General features: G+C 39.3%; 1 protein-coding gene across 4 annotated transcripts in view; it reads right to left on the reverse strand.

The window, feature by feature from the left end:
- Positions 1 to 13,561, reverse strand: part of KCNH1 (potassium voltage-gated channel subfamily H member 1) — a 182,522-nt gene that overhangs the window by 138,616 nt on the left and 30,345 nt on the right. For all 4 annotated transcript variants that reach the window (XM_064709047.1, XM_064709046.1, XM_064709044.1 and 1 more), the window contains exon 6: positions 5,311 to 5,703. In XM_064709047.1, coding sequence (XP_064565117.1) covers positions 5,311 to 5,703 — 393 coding nt within the window. The remainder of the gene's footprint in view (positions 1 to 5,310; positions 5,704 to 13,561) is intronic.

A 13,561-nucleotide genomic window follows, 5' to 3' on the forward strand; every position in this document is an offset into this window, starting at 1 on the left:
TGTTAAGCATGACATAAAAAGTAGGTTATGACTGCTTTAAAATTTCAATTAGCCATAGAAAATTATTCATTCATTGCTAGATTTAGCAATAGACTCACATGCAAAATACAGCACTGCCTCATTGGACAGATTCAAATAAGAATGGTGAACTACTGTTTCAAACAGATTTCATATTACTCAGCTGTTTACAGTTTAAAAATACTTTTAAAATTACATTTTCCAGTTTGCAAAATTCATCTAACATAAAATCTTTATAGGTCCCAGTTTATTCCATAAAACTGTAAATATGATAATTTATTTCCTTGCCCCTTATTGCATGCAGTGGTTAAAAAAAAAAAGGGAAGTTGCATGCTTTCCAGTGTAGCTGCTTCAGTAATTCCTAAATAGCTAATTTGTATTAGCATGAGAGATTATTCCATTAACAAGGTTTAAATTAATCTATTGCAAAAGTACTGCCTCAGAGAGTTGCCAACAATTTGACCAGCAACACATTCATTTTTTCCTCTCTCAACTCTCTGTTTACTTTCCAGCTATACCACACTCACTTAGCACTAATTATCTTCATTTACTTCTATTATTCCGTATTGTATTTTTTTCTGGGACTTCGTTTATCATCATAAATTTTGGCCTTTCAAAGCTGTACATCCTCTCTGCCTACAAGCTAGCTTCTCTCCTATTCATTCACTTAACTGAGCACTAGATCATTTATATTGAATGTATCTTTCCTAATGATCTTTTACTATGCATTTATTTCTCTTCTACCTCAACTAATTGAGTGATACATGGTTCTCAATTTGGCATCAGCCAACAACTGATCACAGCTCTCTGCTCAAACATATACAGCAATTACTATTACAAACTCCTATTTCAGAGATTTATATGGTGGTGACATGACTGGATTCCACTCCTGCCATGAGATTTCACAACAGCATCACATGTAAAAAGTTAAATTTTTTCCAATATAAACTATATCTTATGACATTATGGATGAAAACCACAGTATAAAATTGCACAAGCTGACACTGCAAAAATATGCTTTGGAATTCAAGGTCTTAAATTGCACTGTTCTTGGCAAAAATTGTGGAATTTTCTTTAAGCCTGGTTTTCGTTAAATTTAGTGATTGATGTCTGAACACAAAAAGATAACATTATCCCCCAAAGAAGGTGGTAATTCCTTAAGTGAGGAATAATACTAATTACAGTAAAGAATTACTGACAAATGCTATTTTGATCATTCAAATTTGAGAGAGACTAACACCACATGTTTCAAGGGCTGTTTAAATTTTAGACCAATATTTTCTTTTCTTACTCAGACTAAATTACAGCATGATGTATTCTGTTAACAATAGGAAGTTCAAGCCTAGCATTAAGTTGATTCATCAATCAGTATGAATATGGTATATTTTCTTCTGTTGAAATTCTGTCAGGTCAAGAAAATAATTAGTATTTAACCGTATCATTTGTTTTCCATCTATAAAAGCCAGGAGAAACATTCATAACTTTACTGTCATTTGGGTAACAACAGAAATTTCTCTACAGCTATTCATTTCTTCATTTGTTGAATTCTGCTCATGTCTGAATATGAAATTCTATACTGTCTCTTTGAGCGCAGCACTTGAGATCAGTCTCTTATATAATTATATTGCCTTGAACAAAGACATTAATGTTTTTTCTTTCCTCTTCCATCTGTAGAATGTGGCTATTCATACTTAAGTGCCTCTTGAATTAATTGTAGTTATTAATAGTTGTATTGATTAATAGTTAATGAATTCAAATTATTTTTATGGACAAAAATATTCTCAACCATGCAGAGAAGAGACTGGAATTTCGATTATATTGAAAAATGTGAATTGAAAATATACTAATTTTCCAAACTGCAACAAACCCAAAGAATTTTGAAATTGTCTGAAAACCACAGAATTCACACTCAATTTTGTTTCAAGAAAATATTTTTGGTTATATCTTATAATGGAATAATGAAGTAAAATGCAAAACAAAAAGTTACTTCAAAATAGGAAAAAATATCCAATACCAGAATTTTTTCAATTGAGTATCTGCTTGCCAAAAATATTGATCAACTCTAGTTTCATCTATTACAGTTAGTGGATCATTTTAAAGATGACAAAAATGGTTTCACTATTAATCTAGAGATAAGTAATGGGACAGTCCCAAAACTGCCCAGAGCAAAAAAAAATCTCAATACCCTATTATACAGTTTTTTACTTATTCAGTGCTGCAATTCCTGTGTCCCTTGCAAATCAATTAGTCTCCATCACAGTAATTACAACATTCTGAAGTACAAATTGACTTGTCAAGTTAGTTCCTCCATGACATTCTCAGAGTCTTCAGCGCCTTTTTTAAGCAGAAAATGATAGCAGCCAGCAAAATAAGCAAGCTTCTACCTGTTCCAATCCCCCTTCAACAAAGGGACTGCACCAAAGCCAGGATTCTATTTCTTCCTGTTTGGAATTATGTATGGAAAGCATCAGATTGGGGAAAATAACATTCATATTCTTCATCTCATCTCAGCACACTGTTGACACTGGGCATCATTTCAACTCTGGCCATTTTTAAGAATACTCTCACTTGGACTTCCAAAAAAAAAAAAAATCCTGCAGCAGTCATGGCCAGTTCCTGACTCCATTGCCATGGCTCCAAGGGAATTCCCTCTAGCACAATTAAAGTGACACAGAGATAAGAGTTCAGTTTGGTTATTTGCACACTGAGCAGGGCAGCCTTGCACCTGACTTAATCCAGCTGTGAAGTCATATGGTGTATAATCCAGGGCAAGAGAGAGGTAAATGTGAGCCAGCAAGAAAGGAAGGGAGATGACCCGCAAGGGAATGCTCTACACAACAGAAAAGAAAGATAAAAGGCAAAGATTTTCTGCTTTCAAGACTCCTTGAATGTGGCTTTTATTTTTTTTTCTTCTTCACTAAAAGGTTATCTTTCTCTCCACAGGCAGTTCTTGAAACAGTGATCAGCAAATACTGTCCCAAACCCCCTCCTGATGTGCACTGTGTTATTCTGCTGGCATTGCTGGCAAAACCCCTCAGGTGCCACAAGCCAGCCCATGAGCCCTCAGTAGAAGCATGGCAATTTTCACCAGTGGAAACTCTGCTCTAATGATCCTATAGCAATTTATACCAGCCAAATGTCAGAAGCCACTGTGGGAAATGCAGATGAACGGTCTTGAAAGGACAGCATCAAAAAAATCTGATTTTTTTTTTTCCTCCTTGGGCACAATAGTAAAATAACTTAAACTAACACTGTTACACCGATTAAGGAGACTGTTGAAGAGCCAGGGGAAAACTGAAGTACCAATCAGCTTCCCATTGCCACAAGGCAACACTGAGATGGAGAACCTGCAGAAATACAAATCCACATAAGAATTTCTCTGCAGAATTGCTACCATGAGTCCAAAATCATCTGTGCTCAGTTCAAGTGCTGTCACAGCCCCTGGTACAGACATTTTCCTCAGGGATGTTCTGTAGGTCACATCACCAGTCTAAAGTCAAAAAGTGTTCCTTCAGCAAAATCTTCACCAGGCTGCTTCTATCTGCCCTGGGTGAGAAAAGCTTCCTCCCTGGTTTGTTGTTTTTTTGTTGGGTTGGTTTTTTGTCTCTTGATTTTTTACTTTTATTTCTTCTTTTTCCTCTTTCTGTCTGAATGTCAGAACCTGACATATGGCCACTCCTCCCATCGCTTTATCAGTGTCACAGCAAAGTAATTTGTGAAAGCCCTGCAGAATAATCTGCAGTCTGGGTCTTTCATATGGCAAACAAATACTTAAGGACAGGTCTCACAAGGCTTTTTTTGCTTGATCTAATTTGTGTTATTTCAGTCTGCAGCTTGATATAAAATGAAAACGTCTCTAGGGAATTAAATATCAAATAACATCATATTTTTTCCACTGCATTTAACAGTTTGCCTACCTGTCCTCAAGTTATTGAGAAAACCTCTTTAAATTTTATAAAAAATAGTCTAATTTTTAAAAAGAAATGGGGTTTGGTTTTGCCTATATTTCACTTGGCATAGTTTTCTTTTGATAGATAGGCTGTCCTTTGTAAATGGGCATATTTTAAAGGAAGTCATAAAATTTAAACTTTACAGGCTAAAACTTAAATATCAAGCCCTGATGAGGTAGGAATGTAAATTCCTCTCCTTCTCTGGAAGTATTCAAACCCACCTGGACATGATCCTGTGCAACCTGCCCTGGGTGAATCTGCTTTAGCAGCTGGATTGGACTAGGTGATCTCCAGAGATCCCTTCCAAGCCCAGCCACCCTGTGATTCTGTGATTCTGCATCTTACAGCTTCAGCATGTGTCACAGATAAACTCAGAGACATAACTAGCTAATGACTTTATAACATGTAACCAGAAAGCAGACTTCCGGAATCCTCTTTAAGATTTTATTAAAAATTCATTAACTCTCTGAACTACTTAGGGAGAAAACTTTAATGTATTTACCTTAGGAATATTTTCTTGGCAGACTGATCTAAAAAAACAGTTAAAAAATACCAGTTTTCTGGATTTAAGTGTCTAAATGTTAGTTCTTTTGCTAGATTGTCATCTACTCCCAGAGAAATGAAGAACTAAGGAAGAGTCTAGATTTCCAGATACCTCCCCACTCTTTCATTTAATTATGAAATCACCAAACAAGCACCTTCAATTGCTTCACCTTCCCCTAAAAATGCTGTTGCCAAACAATGCTGCACAGATCACCAGGTATCCACACAGTGCTTTCTGGTGCTGAAAGACAATTGAGTGAGTCACTGCCTGCCTCTCTGCCACCTGCCATAGTGTACTAGAAGCAGCTGAGAAATGTGTATTTTACTTCCCAGGTGTTCCTGTGCAGAACTGGCATTAGCAGAACTGCCCTGATGGGTCATCAGTGAAAACAAGCACAGCCTGCCCCAGCAAACTCTCCTGACACACAGCTCAAACTACTCCTGCTAAGTCAGATGGAGCAGCTTTCCTCAGAGCTGTGCGAATTATATCTTATGGCATTATGGACAAAAACCAAAGTATAAAATTGTGGACAGCAGCACCTGTACAAAGGTGAACCTTGAACCCTGAGGGTGCAGAAAGAAGGAAAATAAACATGGAATTTTAACACCAAAAACTACAGCAGAAATTAAAGAATGGGCCTTCTGGCTAGGATTCATAAGCAAACTTCTGTGCAGGATGTGGGTGGCTACCAGAGACATGTGTACAGTAATTCAATAAATTTAAAAACATCCATTTCTTCTGTCCTGCACCTCCCCCCAACCATCAAGTAATAATAAATGGAAGTGGAAGTGCACTGACCTCATCAACATTCTCAAATGCATTGATGACATCATAAGGCAGGCAGGAGAGCAGGTCAATCACAAACCAAGTCTTCAGGTAATTCATGCGGATCAGCTTGGGGTCAGAGATCACCTCCCCTGCCGGCCCCACAAAGGTGGTGTGGAAATTGAGCACAATGTCAACCAGAAAAATGACATCTACAATGCTGTCCACTACTAGCCACGCCACGTTGTTCTGCTTGGTTTTAAAGGAGACATTGTAAGGGACCAAAATAGCAGTGTAGAAGGTTAAAATCAGGATGATCCAGTCCCAGGTAGTCTTGAATACACAATAATGCAAAATTATATGCGGTGGAGTCTTTGGTGCCTCTTGTTTGTACTGTGGGAGGATTTCAGAACCCAGCTGCAATACCTGTAGCCAAGAGAGATTTGAGAGGAAAAAGAAAACATGCTTAATTTTTCACACTAGATTCTCAAGCTCGGTACAATAGTTCATAAAAATTCATGTCCATTAGCTCCTTTTATTACCATCAAATGGTAAGCAAGCCAAGAAAAGTATTCTGTTACACAAATCAGCATCAAACTAAGAACAGTTGTTTCTTCTAATGCCATTAATTATTTTTTGACACTAAGTCTAATGTGTGGAGTGCCCAAGACAGAGAAGAGAGACCCCCTTCAGCTATCTAGACAGACGAGACAGAAAAATGATGGGCAAGAATAGGCAGGAAGGCCAGGGCAAATAGAAGTTGATAGCAAAACCACAACTGAGAACAACTGAGAACCACCAAACTGGAACAACTGAGCTCCAGTCCAGCAGCAGGACCACTGGACCACATTTTCTTTCAACACTGGCTATTTAACTCTTCACTACACCCTGTCTGAAATAGTCTCATACCACAGTCTATCATCAGTGCACAGGCCTCTCTTCCTCTTCTCTGGGCTGTGCAGGTCCAAAGCCCACAGGTGTAGCTGCAGCTCTCTTCATAGAGAGCAGGCAGGCACAACTTCCCAAGGGTATTTCCTGAGAATTGCAGCAAGGAACCTCAGAGAAAGAGAAAACAATTCTTATCTCTATTCTCTGCTCCTGTTGTTTTTGGACATGTGGAATGTGTTAAGAAGATTGTTTACCTAAAGAGATGTAGTAATTAAATTCCAGTAATAGTTGTTTATATTAATTAATCAATCACTCAAAGCTGTGTCCTGGCTGTCTAGAGACAGTCACAGGTTTTTTTTAGTATGTATCTTTTGTATAGCATAGTATAGTATCTCTTTAATATAATATAGTATAATATAATATAATAAAGTTTTAATAGAGCAATTATTCAACCTTCTGAATCAATAGAGTCAAATACCAATCATTCCCTGCATCAGGGGCACACTACTTTTCGATACAAGGATATCTATCATTAGCCTTAATAAAGTCATTTTGGACTTCACCTTTTCATTCAGAGAAGTTCAGTATCTTAACTACCTGATGGTGTGGAATCACAGAAAGAGTCATTAAGGTTGGAAGAGACCCCTAAGATTGTTGAGTCCAACAATTAACACAGTACCGTGGTGTTCTCTAACAAACAAGTTGGAGAACTTCTCCCAAGTGCCACATCCACACACCTTTTAAACCCTTCTAGGTACAGTAATGCCACCATTCCCTGGGAAATCTGTTCCAATGCTTGACAACCCTTTCAATGAAGAAATTTTACCTAATCTAAATCTCCTTTTGTGCAACATGAGGCCATTTCCCCTCATCTGTCATTTGTCACCTCGAGGAAAAGACAGATCTCCCCCTCGCTACAACCTCCCTTCAGGCACTTGTGGAGAGGGGCTGGTCCCCCCGAGCCTCTTTTTCTCCTGGCTAAACAATCCCAGCTCCTCCTCATCAGACTTGTTCTCTGCACCCTTCACTGCCTTCTTTGCCCTCCCTCAGACACGCTCCAATGCCTCAGTGTCCCTCTGGCAGTGGGGCCTCCAGACTGAGTGCAGGATTTAGGGGACCTGCCAAGGCACGCTGCTGAGTTACACTGCAGCTAGGTCTGAATTCAGAAAAGCACTTCTGCAGAAGATGATCTGCCAGCATGTGTTTTAAACCCTGCACCTCAAGCTGAGCACACGCTGACACCGAGCACTGTTTTGCATAACTGCACTCTCAATCAGTGCTGCCCATTTTATGTCTGTTCTCTCCCCAGTTCTGCCCACTGCTGAAAAAACAACATTATCATGTATGTAATTCTTGGGAACTCAGGCTTCTTTCACACACCTATGAATAAAAATGTGTTTGTTTATATGTATCTGTATTCACCCGCTATACATGAGGGTGAAACCAACATCAAGAAGAAAAGTTAAATTTTAAAGCAAATTTTACCCTGGATGAATTCTGAATGAAAATTGAAAGAAACATGAAGGCTTGCTTGATTGAAATGTGTTTGGTAATGCCAAACTCACAGAACCTATGAGAAGTATTTAGAAGCATGGTTCCTTTTTCACATTTATTTACACATAGTTCAGAGCAATGGGAAGCAGGAAAGGAAATTAAATGTCTGTTTTTCTCTGGGAAAAGATAAGACAACACAGCTAGAATAGAAGGATGTCTTCCTTTCATTCTCCTTATCTCAGCTTTTTTAATGTCAGTTATTTAGACGTGGATTTTATCTCCAGGCTTTTCTGAGTGCCTTTTATTTCCTTTTTTTTTTTTTTTTTTTTTTTTTTTTTTTTTTTTTTTTTTTTTGGTGAACTGGTGAGATTTTTTCCAACAGTTTCAGCCAAAGAGGACAAAAGAAAACGATCAGCTACACAAAGCTCTACTTGGACAAAACAGTCTCAGATGAAATTCCCTGCTGCTTTGAACCTCACATAATCACTTACTCGTGTACACAACAGGGGTCAGACACTGTCAGAGCACAGCTCCTCACACATGTGTAAATGAGAATGGGAACTGCAAGCCTGCTGACTTTGAGCCCAGTATGTTCTCCTGAAGGGAATTAACATGACCTGCTCTGACAGACCTGCATGTTACCACAGAGGCATTAAGAGTTTGAAAAAAAAACAATTTTAAAAAAATAAGAGGACTGTATTTTTGTTAGTGAGTGTCTAGAATGACAGCAAAGAGGAGAAAGGAACATTTTTCCAGCAGACCCAACTAGGACTCAGACATGTTCACTGCAGTATTACACAGTCTGCTGATGCTGACCCTCACTGATGCATGTTCTCCATACTACCAAAAATAAAAGGGAATTAAGCTGTCCTGTGCTGAGAGGAGCTGGAAGCAACACAAGGCACAAGCAGTCTCTCTGCCCTGCAGGAGGCACTGGCCAGCCCATGCAGTGCCCAAAAGCCCCTGGTGTGATGGAAGAGGCAGAGGTTGTGTACTGAGTCCATGTGTGTACTCAGAGCATCATTCCCTTCAGGGCTTGTTTGCAGTCCCAGTGACAGATGTTGAGAGGTCTTTTCCCAACAAAAGCTCTAGTCCAAATCAATATTGCAAATATTTCCTGCCCTCCCTTTCGCACATTGCAGCTGTACTTGAATCACTTGGAGAGCAATGAGTTACTACTGGTTTTCGTGAGGTTTACTACTGGTTTACAGGTTACTACTGGTTTTCATGAGCAGCAGCTCTAACATAGGATCCTGAGCCTGAAATATGTTTCACTGGGCAAGGAGAGTCCTCTGAAACCCTCACTCACTGGAATAACTGATCAGCAAAACCAAGCACCTCTATCACACAGTATTTCATTTAGCAGGATTTCAGTTCTAGTTCTGAGATTTTATTGGTGTGGGGAGACAGCATCACCCTTCAAATGCAGCAGGAAAGCAAAATTGCTTCTTCTGCAATCACAGGCCTCCTACAGCTTTATTTTTTAGCCCCTGGTATTACATGAGTAAGTCCAATATTTTGGTAACTATTCTAATCAGCACAGGAACCTCAACCATGAAAAACTGGGGAAAAAAATTGTTTGCTCTTGTCAGGTGGTTCTTATCTATACATACATAAGTTATACACTGAGAATTGCATAACGCACTCAGTTTTTGTCACTGCTGCTGTCTTTGTACTCCAAGAATTTGTAGAAATTTTGCATCCACAGAACTAAATTTACTGGAAAATAGACTAATGTGTACCTGCATACCCAATTAGGGGAAAAGGCAAGAACAATCCCTGTTTGGCAAAAAAGAAGGGGCTAAATTGTGGTGTTCGTTGTTTTGCTGTAAATAGAAAAAAAGCCATTAAAATAAAGCCAGTGGAATTGTAAGGATGTAAAACTGAACTGAAAGCAGAAAAAACAGACTTCTAGTTCCAACTTGTAAAGACAATAAACTGCTGCTTCAGTGTTTTAAAATGTCATCACCCAATAGAAAGCACTTTCTCCTTACTTGTTTGAGATTCAAGGGCTACAGCACAGGAAAATAAAAGGATTGATGACTGATTGATCTCCTTCCCTTCCTATTTAGAAAGTAAATATACTCTAAGCTATCTATCTGAATAGCTAGTGACCTTATTAATAAGTCTTTTGAACTTCTGTTACCCCCATGGAGTCTCTGGAGAAGCCCTAGCAATGGTTGTTTAAAGAGACCAGTGGCTTTAGTTGGTCTCCAGCAGAAGGATGTGCACCAGAACTGTGGGCATGAATCCTGAATGGAGGGGCAGGAGACAGGCACCAAGGAATGACACAGGGATTCCAACCACTCACCAGATGGGGAAAGCCACCTGCAGAAAGCCAGAGGTGCCTCCAGCCCTCTTTTTGGGTGGGATGGAGGTGACAAGTTCTAGCCTAGGCTCCCTCTCACTACATCACTAACAAACACCTTTGTAAAACCAGCCCATCTTGCTGGCACTGCTGGAGATGATTTCACAGCCTGAGGTGAAAGAAGGCACTGCCCCAGCTCACACTATCTCTCCCAGCCAAGGCAAAAGTCTCACAGTGCCTGGCAGTGCCAGCCAGGAGCTCTCAAAGGCACCAAATTCTTCATTTCACTGAAGGAAGAGAAACGCATCTACAACAAAGCTTAATCTCAGAGAACAAGCATGTGCCTTTATCATAAAGCACAACAAAAGAGCTCAGTACTGCACAGAAACCATGGAAGGAGCTCCACAGAGCTTAGTGCTAAAGACCAAGGTTTTGTTAGATCACTGCACTGGAAGCTACAAGAGCTCCATGCTCCACTTCTCACACCAAGGGCCACACCAATTTCCTCACCATCCTTCTCCACACGCACCACTCCTGGGTCATGTGGAGATTCAGAGCCCTAAACCCCACTCTCCCTGCACCCTCCAGCAAACCCAGGTCGATGCAAAGTTCCTTCTGCTCTATTCCAAGGTGCTCCTGCTGCACTTCAGCCCCTAGGGAGAGCAGAGCCAACCTGAGACAGGTCTGCTGAAGTGCTCAGCTGTGGTTACACACCCACACGAACTAACCACATTCAAATTGCTTCTAAAGCTACTTCTCCTGGAGAGGGAAAAAACCAAACCCCAAGAGACTGATAGAAAAGTAATCATGAAGAAAGAAAATGTACACAACTATATAAACCAATATGCTGAGCTTCCTTTCATGTGCACTGGGCAATTTGATTACTACAATTTTCTGAATAATTGAAACAGCTCTGGTTTTGGAAGATTTTTCACTATTATACAGTTTTATCATGGTAAAAGAAATATTTATTTCTGAAACTTATTAATGAAAGTATAATTTCAGTTAGTTATTATTCATCAGATAATGCAGCTCTATTATCTGCATTTATTATTTGTGGTAATGATGCAAGATGCTTTAATAGCTCTCTAACACTGGAGAATTTTATTCCAAGAGCAGAAATGCCAAATTTCATCACGGGCCTTACGAGACTGTGTTCTTTTTTAAACACAGTGAATTTTTATTTAAATCCTTTTTTTTTTTTTTTACAAAAGGGTGAATATATCCCAAGTCAGGAATCATAAATTGCATCAGATGTGGTTACAATGATTTATTTATTTTTCTGACAGTATGACTGGGGGGCAAAAAAAAAAGCTAACACAAACACTCACTCATTTCCAGCTTAATCTCTCCTTTTCATGTTTTCAGTTGCACCTATTTGCTTTCTCTCACTCTCCCTTCCATTTGTTTTCCCAAGCAGTGACAAAAATTGCTCCCAAACCAAGGGCTAGGTGCTAAGGCTCAATATTTTGATTGACAGTTTTAATGGCAGTTGTAAGTTCCTGGTAAATAATGTAAAAAAAAACTGGCAGAAGTTCTATTCTTAAGCAGTGCTGCTAAGCACCATTATAATTTCTCTGCTTTTACTTCTCATAACTATATATATTTTTTTTAATTTTGACAGTCTTGTTTGCCCAGAGCTGCCTGGCAAAGGTGCAGAACACATCAGCTAAGACCACAGGTGCAGATGACACATTTACTCATTCAGCTGTGACCAGGAAGAACCATCCCTACAATCAGCTCCTTGGTGATTAAGCAACAGAAATGCATCAGTTACTTTTACAAACTCCTATTGCAAAATGTTGTCTCACAGTTACCTAACACCTTTGTGTTAATTGCATAATTAATTTGAGTAGTTTTCATATGACTGCTATTAGAGAAGTCAAGCTAAAAAAAAATCTGTGCCTACTGGCAAAAGTCAGAGACTGAAGCTTCACAGACACTGCTTGTATTATCCATGGCCTGTTAGTCTGTCACTAACACCTTTCTTAAACTGTTCCATAAACAATAAAAAAGTGTAAGCTGTTGTGGCAGGCTCCAACACCTTGCTCTACTCAGGTTCTGGGACACAACAGCCTCCCAAGACATTCAAATATATAAGTGATAAATAACTAAAAGCAACACAAATAACACTGCAATAAATGTGGAGCCTTCTCACACAAACAAGATTGATGTGAAATGTCATAGTGAGTAGCAAAAGAAAAAGGATGAGGTTTAAAATTTCACATAGGCTACTGTAGAGATGAAGAAAAAAAATATTTGAAAATACAACAGGGAACTGTTAGAGATCCCATATTCAGTATTATCAAAAAACCTTTGCAGAATAAGAAGCCTGGCACCTCATATATCTTCAAATAAAGAAAGTTGGTCTTGTCTGTATGATCATCTGCACTTTTTCTTTTCTCTGTAGTGTAGTTCTATTGGCTTAAATGGAATTACAGCAGGAAAAAAGCTACCTAACATCACATCTGGGGCTAATGTTCTTTGTAAAATTATGACTGCAATATTCAGTCAGCAATTAAAGAAGCTTATTTCAGACATGTAAACTATACACTTGCCCTTTATTATTTGTAATGAATCAATTGGCTGTGCCAGTAAGAATACTTGCAAAGACTTGTTGAGCACATGGACTTGCAAAAAGTTTCAGTAACATGTAGTCACTGACGTCCAGACTGTCCAAACAGAATAATCTCAGACCCTTTGTCTTACATTTTGCTGCCTACATTTTAGCATTAACTACAACTCAAGGGTAGAGATCTAAAGAGAAGAAAGGATTATTTGATATGAAGCCTTGAGTAGGATTAGGAGCAAAACTGTTCCAAATTCCAGCACACAAAAGTAATCTCAGGGTGGACATGTGCTAATCACATGGTGCTCCTGCAGTACGGTGTCCAATGGAATGTCCCCTGTGCTAGCATGATCCATGTTATTTCTCTGCTCCAACAGAAATTGGTTTCCCCTTCTTGAGTTCTTCTGTATTAAATACTGGCTAGGTAAGATCCTGTCTGCAGGAATTCTGCCATTCTACATGATAAGAAGACAGGTGACTTTTAGTTTGCGTAGGAACTGACACATATACAACAGAACCAGCAGAGTGTGGTACAGCTGACTGTATGGACACCCCATGGAACCCATCAACACCCTACACCTCCAGCTGCACAGGAAGATCAAGAATTATTGCCAAATATAGCTGCTGCCATGGCATTCACAGCAGGAAGTGCCATGTGATATTGGCTGTGCTGTCATTAACACCATGTCAAACCTCTCCCCAGGCTGTTTGTACACCAGGGAGACCCTGCTGCTGGCCCAGGAGACAGAAACAGGAAACCTGGGACAGTCTCTCCCCCTCGTGGCGAAAGCCCTCAAACCCTAAGTGCTTCAAGGGGCCTTCTCTGCCTGCAGCTTATCTCAAACCTTTGAGAAGCTACTTAAATCACAAGGTTCCACTTTCCTAATCTCCCTGCAGTGCTGCTTGTGGCATCATACAACTGTTCTGTGCATAAAAGCAGTAACTTAAACACAGGTTTTAACCAGTTGGTAATGCAGGATTGGGATCCCACTGAAAAGTAACTAGACATAAATTAATACAGAGAA

This window comes from Zonotrichia leucophrys, chromosome 3 (genome assembly GCF_028769735.1).
Source record: "Zonotrichia leucophrys gambelii isolate GWCS_2022_RI chromosome 3, RI_Zleu_2.0, whole genome shotgun sequence".
NCBI lineage: Eukaryota > Metazoa > Chordata > Aves > Passeriformes > Passerellidae > Zonotrichia > Zonotrichia leucophrys.